At 41.7% G+C, this 17,458-nt stretch overlaps 1 protein-coding gene across 1 annotated transcript in view; it reads left to right on the top strand.

The window, feature by feature from the left end:
• The window catches only part of LOC124866761 (SH3 and multiple ankyrin repeat domains protein 2-like), a 317,419-nt gene that overhangs the window by 128,690 nt on the left and 171,271 nt on the right, over positions 1–17,458 (top strand). Inside the window, exons 8-11 of the mRNA XM_047362701.1 lie at positions 4,434–4,585; positions 5,374–5,541; positions 8,198–8,314; positions 16,726–16,803. Coding sequence (XP_047218657.1) covers positions 4,434–4,585; positions 5,374–5,541; positions 8,198–8,314; positions 16,726–16,803 — 515 coding nt within the window. The remainder of the gene's footprint in view (positions 1–4,433; positions 4,586–5,373; positions 5,542–8,197; positions 8,315–16,725; positions 16,804–17,458) is intronic.

Raw genomic sequence — 17,458 nt, 5'->3', positions numbered from 1 at the left:
ATTAACATAAAGTTAAAGTGGGACACATTTGTTGCCTACTAGTGTCTCGTTTTGATGACCTTGTTTAGAATCATTCAGGGCTGCATTAATCACCTCTTTGCTGCTTTTTCTGTTCTGCCTCAGTAATTAATAGAGACAGCTGACCTGCTTTTATCATCTAAAAAGGATTTAAAAACCTGAGCAGTGCCTGAAAGTAATAAAACTGAAGTTTGTAAAAGTGTAAATAAATTACAGGAAGGACAGAAATGAAACTCGATCAGTTTAGGCTTGAAATGATCACTTGGTTCCAGTTATCTGAAGGAAACTTCTGGAAGATAAACCAAACATCCATGTTGTCATCATCATTGTGAGTATGTTTGAAGGTTTGAAGGTTTTCTTGCATGTTCTGCTAGTTTCCCCCTCACAGAATCTAAATGAGCTCATGTTCTGGGCTTTGACTAGGCCAAGGGCTTTCTATGTCTTCTGTCTCAGCCAGGTCTTGGTGGACCTACTGGTATGTTTCTGGCCTTTGTCGTGTTGCGGGGTCCAATTCTGCTGCAGCGTTTGAGTAAAATGTCTTAGAAGGATATCTGAAATAATTTTTTGTAGCTGTGCTGCATCTTCAGGGCTCACATGCTCACAGTGTTTGGTGCACATGCAGACATTTTGGGTTTGGCAGCTGCCCTCTGTGAGGACACCTGTGAGGTAAAAATAATAATTTCCAGGATTTTATGCCATATTTATATTTAATCAGAAATGTATTGGTATTTTCCTTTTAGAGGAATGAGCTTACATCATTAAAAACTGTTCAGCTATTGTCTTACATCTATTGGAGGTCAGGTGGAGCAGGTCACACATCTAGGACTGACAGCAAGATGTTCCTCTCCTCAGCAACACTCTACAGGGCCTCCTGGGAGATCCTTCCTGCCCAGAAGGAACTTATAGATCATAAAGTTCTGTCTGCTTAGGGTCCAGAGAAAATGCATAAAGGAGCAGACAGTCTAGTCCACCTGAGCTGCAGAGCTCTTCCAGAATGATTGAGCTCCTCACTTCTCCATGCCTAGACAATCTAATTCAGTGGTGTCCAATATATTGGATTTGATTTAATATTTATTGAATATTGTAAAGTACAATAAAAGCAGACAGTAAATACTAAGTGATCAACATTCAAAGGAGAGGGTAGAAGTAAAAAAATATTATAACCCAATCCTTCTCCAGCAACATCACAATTATGATAATATCATACCAATATATGTTCAATATAATCTGTTGTTCATTATATGTATATATTCGATAATGTGCTATGTCGATATATCAGCATATTCTCTGATAATAGGTTTAATATTTCCATAACTGTTTAACATACTGCATTGTACAATCCTCCTTTACATAATAGTATTACTAACCGTAACACCACAATAATAATAATCATCATCATTGAATAGAAAGATAATCATTTCTCACATCCAATGAAGACCATTTTGTTGTATTAACTCCACAGTCAAACCGTTTCACACTGAAATGCATAAACTACAGGTCCTTCTCAAAATATTAGCATATTCTGATAAAGTTCATTATTTTCCATAATGTCATGATGAAAATTTAACATTCATATATTTTAGATTCATTGCACACTAACTGAAATATTTCAGGTCTTTTATTGTCTTAATACGGATGATTTTGGCATACAGCTCATGAAAACCCAAAATTCCTATCTCACAAAATTAGCATATCATTAAAAGGGCCTCTAAACGAGCTATGAACCTAATCATCTGAATCAACGAGTTAACTCTAAACATCTGCAAAAGATTCCTGAGGCCTTTAAAACTCCCAGCCTGGTTCATCACTCAAAACCCCAATCATGGGTAAGACTGCCGACCTGACTGCTGTCCAGAAGGCCACTATTGACACCCTCAAGCAAGAGGGTAAGACACAGAAAGACATTTCTGAACGAATAGGCTGTTCCCAGAGTGCTGTATCAAGGCACCTCAGTGGGAAGTCTGTGGGAAGGAAAAAGTGTGGCAGAAAACGCTGCACAACGAGAAGAGGTGACCGGACCCTGAGGAAGATTGTGGAGAAGGGCCGATTCCAGACCTTGGGGGACCTGCGGAAGCAGTGGACTGAGTCTGGAGTAGAAACATCCAGAGCCACCGTGCACAGGCGTGTGCAGGAAATGGGCTACAGGTGCCGCATTCCCCAGGTCAAGCCACTTTTGAACCAGAAACAGCGGCAGAAGCGCCTGACCTGGGCTACAGAGAAGCAGCACTGGACTGTTGCTCAGTGGTCCAAAGTACTTTTTTCGGATGAAAGCAAATTCTGCATGTCATTCGGAAATCAAGGTGCCAGAGTCTGGAGGAAGACTGGGGAGAAGGAAATGCCAAAATGCCAGAAGTCCAGTGTCAAGTACCCACAGTCAGTGATGGTCTGGGGTGCCGTGTCAGCTGCTGGTGTTGGTCCACTGTGTTTTATCAAGGGCAGGGTCAATGCAGCTAGCTATCAGGAGATTTTGGAGCACTTCATGCTTCCATCTGCTGAAAAGCTTTATGGAGATGAAGATTTCATTTTTCAGCACGACCTGGCACCTGCTCACAGTGCCAAAACCACTGGTAAATGGTTTACTGACCATGGTATCACTGTGCTCAATTGGCCTGCCAACTCTCCTGACCTGAACCCCATAGAGAATCTGTGGGATATTGTGAAGAGAACGTTGAGAGACTCAAGACCCAACACTCTGGATGAGCTAAAGGCCGCTATCGAAGCATCCTGGGCCTCCATAAGACCTCAGCAGTGCCACAGGCTGATTGCCTCCATGCCACGCCGCATTGAAGCAGTCATTTCTGGCAAAGGATTCCCGACCAAGTATTGAGTGCATAACTGTACATGATTATTTGAAGGTTGACGTTTTTTGTATTAAAAACACTTTTCTTTTATTGGTCGGATGAAATATGCTAATTTTGTGAGATAGGAATTTTGGGTTTTCATGAGCTGTATGCCAAAATCATCCGTATTAAGACAATAAAAGACCTGAAATATTTCAGTTAGTGTGCAATGAATCTAAAATATATGAATGTTAAATTTTCATCATGACATTATGGAAAATAATGAACTTTATCACAATATGCTAATATTTTGAGAAGGACCTGTATTTCTTGTGGTTCTAATCCTATAAGTTTTGAATTTAATTTTCACCTTTAGATTATAAGGTCCGTGTTCTGTAAATAATAAATAATATCTGGTTTGTGTTTTTATTTTTGGCTTTTTTTGGATTTCAATAATCTGAGTATGCTATAATAACTCTGTAGTATTTTGTTCTTATGTTGTAAATCAACCCTTACTGTACCGTCTCTTATTCTTATTTTTTAACTTTGTGTGAATCTGCATGCTTCCATTCGCCTTTCACTTTGCTGCTGGTAAACCTGAATTTCCTCACCATGGGACAGAATATTTCTATTCTTTTCTATTCTGATTTATGTGATCCAGATCGCCAACCTTGTTAATTATTCTTATTGTAGTTTAGTAAATGGCTGTACTGTAGTTGTGTAATTGTTGCCCCATGTCTTTGCACAATAACTCCACTTTATTTACTTAAAAACAAGTTAAGCTGCTTGTTTGTGTTTTTATTTGAACTGTTTGAGTTTGATCAGAGTTTTTTTCAAACCAGAACAACAGAAGGTGATCCAGATAATTATATTGGACTGGACTCAGTTTGTCAAAGCAGAATGTTTTTCTTTTCTTTCACTGAAGAAGTCTCGATTTGGTTCAGGAAAGGTTTTATTTGAAGTGTTTTTATTTTGCATCTTGCCTTGTGCTTTTTTTCTTTATACTATTTCCTCCATATTGAAAGAAAAAGCAGGCAGATCTTTAACATGAAACCAGAGGGATGGATGTCAGCTCCACTCCTCAAATTATGCCTAAAATAATTGAAAGTAAACCAACTTTATAGGAAAATGTCCCATAACTTGGACCAAGTTTAGCTTCTTCATCTCTGTTCAGCCTAACTGTCCGAGCTTCATAGCAGTGCTGTAACTACGCCACGTATTCACCCTAACGGACAGTTTAGCAGGGAGATCTAAACCCTGGTCAAACCGGTTCTGAAATCCTTCCTGCTGTTCGTGTTACTCAGCGAACTCTCAGCAGGAGCTGCTTCTTTCCCTGCAGAGCAGCATTGTTCTTCTAAGAGTTTTGATTTACCTGCGAATGTTTGGTGCTGGATTAAAGGGAGCAGAGTTTTCCCCTGTGGTTCATTTCCCAGGAGTTCCTCGCTCTGCTGCTGTGATTTGAACAGACGTAAGCTCGTCTCCCATGCTGAGCTTAAGAAAACAAACACATCTCAGTTTACAGTATGGATCCAGAACATCTCTGCTGAAACCTGTAGGACATGTAAATACATCTGACATCTGCTGTTCCCCTTCTTCTCCTGCTCTTTCTTTTGCTGAAAGTTTCTGTTTTTTCAGAGAACCCGCTAACACTTGCAGCACAGCTGGACAACGCTGTGGAGATGATCAAGGTGCTGAAGAACGGTGGAGCTCATCTGGACTTTAGGGCCAAGGATGGCATGACTTCCCTTCACAAAGCTGCCCGGTCCAAGAACCAGGTTATACTCATGGTGAGAAAACTCCACTCCTCCTCCTCTTAAATCTTTTTCAATCTTATTTGTGCATTAAACTAGTCTGCATGGCTTACAGCTTTCAGATTATTTTAGGAAGTTTTAGATTCATCTAACAACTCGAAATGATCAACAGATGAAACGTTGCTTTTTTTACTGCTCTGGAAAAATAAAACTTTCCTGTTTTTACTCGGAAACCAAATAATTCAACTTAAAATGTCACAGTAGATTTTATGAAAAGGCTTTTTATTTTCACTGTTGTTTGGTCACCTTTCATTGTTTTAATCAGTTCTTTCTAATAAGCCTTTCTTTCATTAGAAAACAGAAGCAGTTCTGATTTTTATGATTTTCATAACTTAAATTCATAAATTTAAACCACTTATATTTTAGTTAACCTTAAATCAACCCAGGAGCAGTTTGTTATTTACAGCAGTGACCTTTAAACTGTTACAAAGGCTGTTTTTCTTCTGCGGGGTCTGAGTATTAAACTCCTGAGCTGAGCTCTAACTAAACCAGACATCCGTCGGATACCTGCAGACATTGTTGTGGGATTGGGCATATTTTCAGCGAACTTTGAACTTAGATGTTTTGGTTTTGTTTTGTAGAATTTGCATCTGTGCTGAACATTGTTCTTCTTGGAGGTGAACAGCTGCTGTAAATGAAGACAGTCAGGACAAACTATAGCTGCACAGATATATCGTAATGTAGTTGAGTCAGGTGACTGCGACCAAATGTCCTAATGTATATGAATGACTTTATCCATCTGTCTTCTCCAACGATTCACCCAGACGCTGTTGGAGTTAGGAGCGTCTCCAGACTACAAGGACAGCCGCGGCCTGACGCCTCTGTACCACAGCGTGGTGGTGGGAGGAGACCCTGGTTGCTGCGAGCTCCTGCTGAACCACCACGCCTCCGTCTGCTGCCAAGATGAGAATGGCTGGCACGAGGTTCACCAGGTACACACGGATACACAACACCAAGAACACGACTCAGAGCTTGTGGTTTTATGCTTGAAGGAGCCTGTATTGGGAAGACAAAGCATTCTCCCTGTGGGTTTGGCTCACGGTCTTGGCAGCTGTTACCCACTGAAGCAGATAGAGATGTTTAAAGAGCTCTGAGCATCTCTGCACAGTCTTGTGCACACACAAGCATGCGTTCAGGCCTTCCGATTCATTAGATTGCTTATCTCCCTCGCTGTCAAGTTGCAGAATCTCAGCCTTCCCCCACCTGTCACATTTCAAATGTGATAGTCTGCTGTCAAAGAGCAGCAAAACCACAGCTGCTGGTCAGGGTGAAGTCCACTTCACTTTAATATTCAGGGAATCTTTCTCATAAAACTCAGCTTATGAACATATGTTCTTTTCCACGCAGGACTTCCTGTTGAAGTGAAGACTAATTTTTCTTGCAACATCCTGCAGGATGTTCATGTTTTCCCAACTCGGTTATTTGCGTCTGTTAGATTCAAACCTGCTGCATATCACAGACCTCTGACATTCACCATGACGATCAAACATCAGCTCAAAAACGAGCAGTAACTCAGCTGTTTTCATATCGCTTATGTTTGCAAGCTTGATGGCTTTTCCTGCAACATAAGCAACATCCATATTTAATGCCTGCACAGCGCGTCGGTGTTTTAAAGTTTGATCAGCTTGCTTTTAATCTCCCTTGTGATTTGCAACTAAAGCAATATGTCATTTGTTCACAAAGGTTAAAAGTGATATTTCACTTTAGGGGAAAAGGTGTAAATGTGATCATCAAAGACACAGACGACCCTGATAGAGATGTAAAAGAACTTCCTTTCTTGCAACAGTATAAACTCACTGTGATGAAATTTAGGACATGTCCTGTTTAAAGATGATGTCAAGGTTCTTTACAGGCCAGGTTACTAATGTGTTCAGGTCTGAAGAAGATGACCTCTGTCCTTTCTGAATTTAAAGGCAGAACACTAACTCATCTAGGCTGTTATTTCTTTGTGAGATATTGTGGTCTGATTACATAATAAAACATTTAAATTATAGTTTCCTCTTAAATGTTATGCCATATTGTGCATTTTCTCACATGGAAATGTTAGGAGCAGGTATCTGGTCATGGTTGCTCATGGTCAAAGTGACCATGCAGTTCCAGGCTCTACCTAAGCAGAGAAATGATGGAGTCCTCAATGCAAAGAAGGAAAATGACCGTTGAAAACTGAATTTGGTTTGATTTCTATGAATGGCCTGAACTGACTGCTTCAGTAGATGAAGGAGAGGAAGCATGCAGCCCCCCTGCCTGCTGCTGCTCCTTATTTGTAAAGAGCTCCATTCATGATGGGGTGCCGTAGTTAGTTTAAACCAAAAGTGAATGTTTAGCCGGTTTTTGGTGACATTTTAGCTGCAATAAACCCATAGATGCTCAGTAAACCCAGGAGATGCCTGTTTCTAATCATTAAGGTTCTCAGCTTGTTTCTCTTCTCATTCTCATCAGGTTTGAGAACATTTAAAACATCTTCTCCCAGCTCTCACCATATGTAACTGTGGTGGGTCTTTATGATGTAACACATCGGATCGAACCTGTTCACTGGTGCCCATCGGCAGCAGAGGCCATGTTGAAGAGAAACACAGCTGTGGTTACTTAGCGCCTGTAGGAAATGCCTAAAGTGTTTCTAACAATCCTGCTGATACTTTTAAAACTTCTTCCTTTTATGCTGAGATTTATCCCAACGGAGAAGCTCGGATCACAAAGATCCGTCTGTGGTTTTGTTATTTTACCAACATTTCTGGCCTTCGTGAGGCTAAGTAGAAAAGCACTGATTTCAAATTCTAAAGGTTTTAAATCGTGTTTTTAACGTAGGCTTTTTTTGTGGGGGCAAACACAAAAGAACAGTATAGTTAAATAAGTATGAAAAAAACAAAAAGCCCCTTTAATGAAAAGTCAATATCTGAAATATGTTTAAAGGTCGGCTGCACGGTGGCGCAGTTGGTAGCACTGTTGCCTTGCAGCAAGAAGGTCCTGGGTTCAATTCCTGGCCTGGGGTCTTTCTGCATGGAGTTTGCATGTTCTCCCCGTGCATGCGTGGGTTCTCACCGGGTACTCCGGCTTCCTCCCACAGTCCAAAGACATGCCTGTTAGGTTAATTGGTCTCTCTAAATTTCCCTTAGGTGTATGAATGAGTGTGTGCTTGGTTGTATGTGTGTTGCCCTGTGATGGACTGGCGACCTGTCCAGGGTGTACCCCACCTCTCGCCCATAGACTGCTGGAGATAGGCACCAGCTACCCCCTGACCCAAAATGACTGACTGACTAATGTTTAAAGGTCAGAGCATCTACACACTGAAATCTGTCACAGCTCCCACGATTACAGTCATTAAAAGAGAAACTCAGTTGAACTTCCAGATGAGATTCTCTCTGTAACCCTGTTAGATTTTTAGATACTGGATTATGATCTCTTTACCTTCCATGTCCTCCATCTTTCTGGGTCTGGGTTCAAACTGAGGCTACCAGCTGCTCCTCAGCTTCACTTTATCTCCTCTGCAGCACACTGACATCTAGTGGTAAAGGCATCACACTGCAGAGATCCTCTCACGGAGGAGTTCAGGCTCTGTTTAAAAGTGAACCGCTCTGTTTCTGTGTGCAGGCCTGCCGTCACGGCCATGTGCAGCATCTGGAACATCTGCTGTTCTACGGAGCCATGATGAGGGCCCAAAACGCCTCAGGAAACACTGCCCTGCACATCTGTGCCCTCTACAACCAGGTGAGCAGTGAATCATGCAGACTGTGTGCTTCAAATGTGTGGGTTCTGAAGTGACCTGGTACCAAACCTAGAAGTTTATGTGCAGATGCTATAAAGAGACCTTTGCAGCGACATGAAGATAAAATGCTGGATTAGATGAAGTAGCATATGGACAGGATAAAATGGAAAATTGGGAATTATTCATTACTTTTAGTGAAAAAAGAGCTTTCAATATCACTGCAGGACAAACTTCACCTCTTAAAATATTTCTAATCTTTTCCAGCCTGATTAGGTTTAACAATCACTAGACAATCGCACTGCATTTCTTAGTCTTTAAATAAAAAAAGCTTTCTAATGACACCCCACTGTCTCCCCAGTGACTAGAAACTTCTCGACTCTAACCTTTTACTAAACATTGATTGTTTTGTAGTTTTGCCACTTAGAGCTGCAATGCAGCTGGGAAAATAAAATAAATATTCTGCTGGCGGATGAGAACTTAAAACACCACATCTCTGAAAGACAAAGGGACAGTCCTGCAACCATCCCCCACGACGCCCCCCAACAGCTGCAGCCACAATCCACCACCCCCATCATTCCAACCTCAAGAGGGGCCTTGGCACCTCCAACCCCCACCCTGAAGTTCCCCCCCACCAGCCCCCTACCCACGCCGAGGACGGCTCTTTCCATCCAGGAGAGAGACGTCAACAAACTCTTCAGGAGACAGAACCCCCGGAAAGCTGCTGGACCGGATTCTGTCTCACCAGCCAGCCTGAAGCACTGCGCTGATCAGCTGTCTCCAGTCTTCACAGACATTTTTAACACCTCACTGGAGACATGTCATGTGCCAGCCTGCTTCAAGTCCTCCACCATCGTCCCTGTTCCCAAGAAGCCAAGGACCACAGGGCTTAATGACTTCAGACCCGTTGCCCTGACCTCTGTGGTGATGAAGTCCTTTGAGCGCCTTGTGCTCTCACACCTAAAAGACATCACCGACCCCCTCCTGGACCCCCTGCAGTTTGCCTACAGAGCCAACAGGTCTGTAGATGATGCAGTCAACCTAGCCCTTCACTTCATCCTCCGGCACCTGGACTCCACAGGAACCTATGCCAGGATCCTGTTTGTGGATTTCAGCTCTGCCTTCAACACCATCGTCCCAGTTCTGCTACAGGAGAAACTCTCCCAGCTGAGTGTGCCCGACTCCACCTGTAGGTGGATAACTGACTTCCTGTCTGACAGGAAGCAGCGCGTGAGGCTGGGGAAGCACGTCTCTGACTCCCTGACCATCAGCACCGGTTCCCCCCAAGGCTGTGTTCTCTCTCCTCTGCTCTTCTCCCTGTACACCAACAGCTGCACCTCCAGTCACCAGTCTGTCAAGCTTCTGAAGTTTGCGGACGACACCACCCTGATCGGACTCATCTCTGATGGTGACGAGTCCGCGTACAGATGGGAGATGGACCATCTGTTGGACTGGTGCAGCCAGAACAACCTTGAGCTCAACGCTCTAAAGACAGTGGAGATGGTTGTGGACTTCAGGCAGAACCCAGCCCCACCTGCCCCCATCACCCTCTGTGACTCCACAATTGACACTGTGGAATCTTTCCGCTTCCTGGGAACCATCATCTCCCAGGATCTCAAGTGGGAGCCAAACATCAGCTCCCTCATCAAGAAAGCCCAGCAGAGGATGTTCTTCCTGCGGCAGCTGAAGAAATTCAACCTGCCAAAGACTATGATGGTGCACTTCTACACAGCCATCATTGAGTCCATCCTCACCTCCTCCATCACCATCTGGTACGCCGCTGCTACAGCCAAGGATAAGGGCAGGCTGCAGCGTGTCATTCGGTCTGCTGAGAAGGTGATTGGCTGCAGTCTACTGTTGCTCCAGGAACTGTACACCTCCAGGACCCTGAAGCGGGCAGGGAAGATTCTGGCTGATCCCTCCCACCCTGGTCACAGACTCTTTGAAACTCTCCCCTCTGGCAGGAGGCTGCGGTCCATCCGGACCAAAACCTCACGCCACAAGAACAGTTTTTTCCCATCTGCCACCAGCCTTGTTAACAAAGCCCGGAAACCACACTGACACTCTCCCTTTCCCCCACACCCCCCCTTTTTTTTGCTGACAGGACACCTGTAACCTGTAACTCTATGCGTTACATTAACGCTCAGCTTGGACTCCTGCTTTACTTGCACAATGATCACCTGCACTGTTGTATTGCTCTTGCATCTTATACTGCTCTACATTTACTCTCACTCACTTAAAACTGTGCACATATATTTATATTATATTGTAGATATGTTTGTACTGTTTAATTTGTATTGTATTGCACCGACTACGCCAAAACAAATTCCTTGTATGTCCAAAAACGTACTTGGCAATAAAGCTTTTCTGATTCTGATTCTGATTCATTAAATGAGACATGGAAACGCTGATTCTTTAGTTTAGCTGTTTAGGTTTTGCTCTGACAAGATTTATGAATGTCAGTTAATATTGTTTTTATTAGAAGATTAATAAATGTCAACTACTCTTTCACTTTCAGACCAAAACTCGCACAATATTCTCCTAGATTTCTGATGTGTCCTGTAGTTTAGTGGTATTCTCAACCAAAATGTAGCTACTACTACTGCTGGTAAGACACTGACTGCTCATTATTTCACCCTGAAATCCCACTTCAGAGGAATGTGAATGATCACTAAAAGATGTTGAAGTTATTACTGGATTCTGACGTGTAAAGCAACAGGAGACACATAGGCCTAACTTGCTGATATAGGTACCAACAATGCTGGTCTGAGTCTTTGCTGTCTGTGCCACAGCAGACGCAGAGCGCCACCTTGAGGGGAAATGCTGTGGCTCTTTCGCTGTGAAAGATTCCCCTAAAAGTTTTCCCCTAAAAATAAAGTGCAAATCATTCATTCATCACAAGCAAAAAAACTGCATCGTTTAGTTAAAATCCCCCAAAACATGAGTTCCACTCATGGACAACGCTGCCCATGACTCCTAACAGAACATTATTTGGTTGGAAATAAATGTTAAAATGAAAAACTGCAGAGTTGGAGACTTTGTCATTTAGCTCAGCATCCTCCTTCCTTTCTGCTCTGATTAACCTGAGGGGTCTGAGTTTGTTTTTCCCAGGAGACAAATTATTTATTGCATGTTATTTATCATCCTCAGATGTTTCAGGCTAGAATGCTGGGCTGTAGAGTTCATCTGATCCCAGGAGTAAAGTCATGTTGCCGGATCTTTGTCTTCCTCTAATTGCCATAAACGGCTTAAGTCCAAAGCAAAGAACCTCTGCTTTACATTTTATGTTAATCTCTTTATCAAATCCATAGTAAAGTATCTCATATAAAAGCCACCCACACATTGCAAATTCAGATTCTATTAATTTACTCCATGTAAGACGTTTTCTCTCTACATAGAGAAACAATAAACTGACCACAAAAAAAAAAAACACTTATTCAGTGCTCATTAGCGCCACCTAATGGGAACCTTGCAGTGTACCATAGTGTACTGTAGCCCAGTGCTGACCTTCATGATTCCAGGCTTCCTGGTTACAGCAGCTAATTAAAAACAGCACAGCGTTTCTCCTTGTGAGCAACAGATATGACTTTAATTATTGAATGTGGTTGCATTTCTCACTGAGAACTGATCATTCCTGACCTAAAGATCACGTTTGTTGTGTAGTTGCATCTTTAAGCTACAAGTCAGGTTAAAATCAGAGAAACCAACCAGGATTTCGGTGACGACTGCACAACTGATGCTGTCTAAAGGTGCCTACATGCTTCATGATAGGTCTTAAAGAAATCATCCAGTCTTTGCAGGGTCTTGGTGGCATCTTCCAGGCTTTAAGAGTCCAGTGTGGTTTTCTTTACACGTCAAACAGTGTGAGGGTTGTGAACATGTAGAAGCTTCCATCTGGAGGTGGGGGTTGTTTATAAAAATGGTTGCAGAAAATCCATGATGTGGTCGCCTGATCCTAAAGTATTTCCTGGAGGACTGGTTGGTTAATTTGTGCAAAGACATATTTTAGTTGGACTGACTGCATGGACTAATATTTTATTGTTGTAGCTGCAGCTGATTTTCTCTTTATCATGGTTGCACCAGCAGAATATCTTCTGTATTACATTCTGTTTTTCATTTTTTCACTGGTTCTTTAAAAGATCTTGAGAAGGAGACCTCGTTTCCCGATAACCTTTTTAAATGAGGGAGTTTAAGAAATAAAATACCTTCTAGCTATAAAAAAAAAAGCTTTTTCTTTACACAGTGGCAGTAATCTTTAAAATTCATTAGACTGTTTATTTCATAAAGTGTTCTCCCCCTTTTTTGTCAAACAAATCAAAAATAATTTGTTCTTTTGTCATTGGAATGAGTTTTTTTCTTAAAATAAAAAGAAGAAGTTGTACTTCCAAAAGCAATATTATAGGCTAGAGTTCATCAGCCTTTAATTATGCAGAAATGGAAGTAAAACAAATCTAATCTGATAGCCAACAAATTTGAAACCCGACAAATTCATAAAAGTCAGTATTTTATATTTTTATATTTATTCAGATTACTTGGAAACATATTCCGCTGGATATGATAAAAGATTACACTTCTAAGGCAATGCTAGTTTATTTCTACAACACCATTCATAAACAAGGCAATCCAAAGGGCTTTCCAGGACAACAAATGATAGAAAATAAAGCATAAAATAAACAAATGTTTCCAACAATCCATCAGTCAGATTATTTGAACAAAAGCTGCAGTAAATAAAATGTTTCCACATCTCAGATTTTTGAGGCGGTTTGTTCTAATTCTGTTTAGTTCTGGTTCTGGGAACGGTGAGTAAACGGGTCTCTGAAGACCTGAGGGGTCTGCATGGTTCCTTCCTGACCACCAACTCAGAAATGTCTTTCACATCTGGACCATCTAGTGCTTTATGAACCAATAGCAGAATCAATTCTTTGACAAACAGGGAGCCAGTGAGTTAAGAACTGGTTCTGATATGGTCCATTTTCCTGGTGTTGGTCAGGACTCTGGCAGCAGCATTTTGGATGAGAAACAAAGTAAAGACACTATTGCAGTAATCTAATCCAAGATGAAATTCAGATTAGTTTTTTGTCAGAAATATATTTTCTCTTCCAGACCACCAGTTAAAGCTCATAAATACAGGTTTGTCTGCAGTGGTTGACAGTCGTATACTTTGGACCTGGCCTTAATCAAGTCAGATTTGGAATAAATGCCGGCACTTAGATGGAGATTTTTGAGGCAGTTTTTTACTCATCTAACAATTTTGATCAGAATTTCACATCAGGCTTAAAAGCACATGCACACGTTTCACAAGAAATGAAATGCCTTGAGCTGAAAAACGGAGCCTCTCCAAACACCACTTGACTTGAAACCTGCCTTTAAACCTTTTGGCTGCAGGTCAGCATCAGCCTTTAAAGCTCGTTTATACTGCTGTTCATCAGAGCAGTTTAAGTCCCTGCTCTGGGTTTGGCCAGTGAAGCACAGAGCCACAGCTTTTTAAGAAAGGCTTCCCTGCGGTGCTTTGAAATCAAAGCAAGATAGAAACATGTCTCTGGTGCAGAGAAAACGACTGTTTTTAACTTGAGGAGGGAGTAAAATTGATGTTGGTTTTATTGTCCTGTTTACCAGACATAATAAAATGGCTGCCCTGTCTTTACTAGAAAGAGGCAGTTGCCAGCAACTATTTTTATATCAATGAGTTATATTTGTGTAATGAAAATCTCACATTACTGACATGTTTCTTTCATGCAACTTGACAAAAAGATAAACCTAGAATATGGCAAGCTGTGTTTTAAGTAAATCTGTTCTAATCCAACAGTGATGCAATCTAGTTGGTGCGCCTGTAACCATTTTTTTACACAGATAACTAGGGCCAATAAGAGGGTAGATACTCCTATCATTTAAAGTGGAACTAATGTCTCTTTAGTCCATGGAGGTTTACAGACATTTGTTTCAGAACATCTATCTCATGATCGCATTACTGGATTTTAATCAAGTATAGATCTGGACTTTGACTAGGCCATTGAATACATGGCTTTTTCCTTTTTCAGTCATTCTGTTGTAGATCAGTGCTGTTGCGTTCAGGATCATTGTCCTGTTAATAACCCAGTTTGGACCAACCTCTGGCAGATGGCCTTACATTTGACTCTTTCTGTTAAATATCTGCAGGTTGCCCAGGTGATGTGGTTGCCAAGCAACCCCACATCATCAGCACTCCACCACCATGCTTAACAACTGGAATAAGGTGTATGTGTTGATAGATTGTTTTGGTGGTGTGGACTATGGCCAAACATCTCTTCTTTTGTCTCTTCTGTCTAAAGATCATTGTTTCAGAAGTCTTGATTTATTGAGAAATTTGAACAGAACTGAGAAAAACTTTGCATGATGTTTGCTCTGCTATACTGTTTTTAGAGAGAAGAGACTTTCACCCACAACCTTTTTAAGAAGTCATTCTTGCTCAAGTCGTTTACTAATTGAACAGTTGTCTGGTTTGTAGTTATGTGGTTAAGTTGGCCAAATGTAAACAGTAGAAAACTATAAGAAGTTTCATTCAAATTTATGTGGGAGAAACCTGTGGTAGAAGGTGCTCTGTTCAGATAAACATTCTCGCCATCATGCAAAACACTGTGAAACGTCACCCTTAACATGCCATGCCTACAGGAACACATGGTGGTGACAGAACCATGCTGTGGGGATGCTTTTCAGAGTTGACGTGAAGATGGATGGAGCTAAATCCAGGACAATCCAGGAAGAAAACCTGTTAGAGCCATGGAGCCATGGAGACTTCCGACTGGGGAGGAGGTTCACCTTCCAGTAGGACAACTACCTTAAACATACAGCCAGAGATGCAATGGATGGTATGGATCATAAAGCATAGTCATGTGTTAGAATGGCCTAGTCAAAGTCCAGACCTAAATCCAGCTAAGAATCTGAAGCAAGACTTGAAAATTGATGTTTAAAGACGCGTTATGTCTGAGCGTTAGCTGTGTTTCAAAGTATTGTTTATGAGGATATGAGTCTGTAGTTGTTCAAAGCTGGTGGAGATAAACCCCAAAAGACCTGCAGCCAAAGGTGGTTCTATAGAGTGGCGGTTCAGGGGGTTGAAAACAAAAGCATGCATCACAAGCATATTTAGTTGTCCTTTCAATTGAAAATCTTGCATTAATTGTTAAAGGGGAATGAATATTTTTGCAACATGCTGGGTAACCACTGTCACTTGGGAACACCTTGGGATGGCCCAGAACAAGGAGCAGTTTGACTGAGCGAGAAAGATGTACTGTCTGTTTCCCTTCCTGATTGGTGACTTCTGTGACCCGATCCTAGATGAGCAGAAGGTGATGCTAAATGAAAGACCTTCGGTTTTTTGTTTAACAACTACCGTGAGGTCTCTAACTTATTATCGGGAACTATTACCTTCTGCAGGAAATGGAGCAGATTACTGTTTAATGTGTTGATATTTTTATCTGGAATTTATTGATGAATTGACTCATTTAAACTTATAGCTAAATGCAGCAGCTAAGTCCGGACAGCAATCAAGAAAATAAGACAAACATTTGTTCCCAGCAACCCAGAGGAAAAACCTTCTTGCAGCTGGAGTTTCCATGGTATCTAAGCTTACCGGGAGAGTCTTTAGCATCATGAACCTTTATACTTTGACCTTTCTCAGGCAGTTCCCTCCATCTTTGTTTCTGCTTAACTTTTAATTAATTGGACAAACACATCGTTGCTTCAGTTTGTTGCTCTAAATGAAGCCACATTTGCAGTATCATTTATAATCGTGTCGGCAGAGAAAAGACAGCATGTTTGAGGAATGGCTCCAGTCCAGGTGTATGAGTAAAAATAACCCACAGAAGCTCATCTTAAATAAGATGGGGAAACATCTAATGGCAGGAATGTATGGGATGAGCTGACTGCACTGTTCAGATCATGGTTGTGCTTCAGTTTGTGATTCTCCTGCCAACTCTCCACAGCTCAATGTGGGTCTAAAAAAAGTATTTATATTCATGTATGTGAGCACGGTGCATGCGTGGTGGAGCACATTGTGGGCGAGTTGTGCAGCAGATTCAAACCCCTTAGCTCTCTCCATCGCTCTTCTTCTCTCTTTCTCCATCTCTCTCACCCTCACTCCCTGTTTCTCACGGAGTGGAGCAACAGATTCACACTTAAAGCAGAAGAAGCTCCACTCCTGGTGCAGGTTGTAGATGTTCCTGCTGGTTCTAAGTCAGTACTGACATGTTTAGACATTTGAACACCCTTACCAGTTCCTGCTCCGCTGACTTCTTGGAAAACTCTGTCACTGGAAGATAATCGACGTTCTTCCAGAACAAAGTAGGAGAACTGAAGCATTTGGGTTTTTAGAGTGTTTTCAGTGTTTAGAGTGTTTTGAGGTTCATTTGACTAATTCTTCATGTTTTTGTTTCCCTCTCAGGATAACTGTGCTAGAGTGCTGCTGGTCCGTGGAGCTGACAAAGAAGTGAAGAACTACAACAGCCAGACTCCATTTCAGGTACTGGTCAAATATAAATAAATTAAAAGTAACTGCTGATATTCTTAGCCAGTTCGTAATAATTTATTTCAGCTTTTCCATTGGAGGAAAAACATTTATAGTAGTAGAACATTATTCATCTCATTTGTTGCCATGGCAACAGTGTGAAACAGCCAAGGTCAGTTTCAACCAGGGATGCGAATACTTTCCTGGCCAGTAATGGAAATGTTACAATTAAAGTCCATGTAAAGAAGATCAGCGAGTGAGCGTTAAATGGCGACCATGTTTTTTGGATTCTTTGCAGTCAGGCACAGAAAAGACGACTCTGATGAACTGAATTTATTCAACTTGTTCTGAAATACTGCGACGCCATAGCATGAAAATATTTGCTTTAGACTTGATCCACTGTGCACTAATATGGAACACAAGCACACCAATGGTTAATGTGTGGAAAGGTTATGATGGTCATTGTTGTGCACGAATAGGCCAGGTTCAGGAGTTGCTGTAATATCTTCTGCAAATATTGACAAATGTTCTTATTCCTGTTAAACAGCTGCTGCCGACATACTTTTAGGACTAACTTTAAATATCTGCAGAAAATGTTGCCAAACATTCCTGTAGACGGCAGTGTCTGGTTCTCCGCTGTGCTTGTGGTCAGACTGTCACACACATCGGG

This window comes from Girardinichthys multiradiatus, chromosome 4 (assembly GCF_021462225.1).
Source record: "Girardinichthys multiradiatus isolate DD_20200921_A chromosome 4, DD_fGirMul_XY1, whole genome shotgun sequence".
Classification (NCBI taxonomy): Eukaryota; Metazoa; Chordata; class Actinopteri; order Cyprinodontiformes; family Goodeidae; genus Girardinichthys; species Girardinichthys multiradiatus.
Note: the sequence above shows the minus strand (reverse complement) of the source record. Positions and strands in the feature narration are given on the sequence as shown.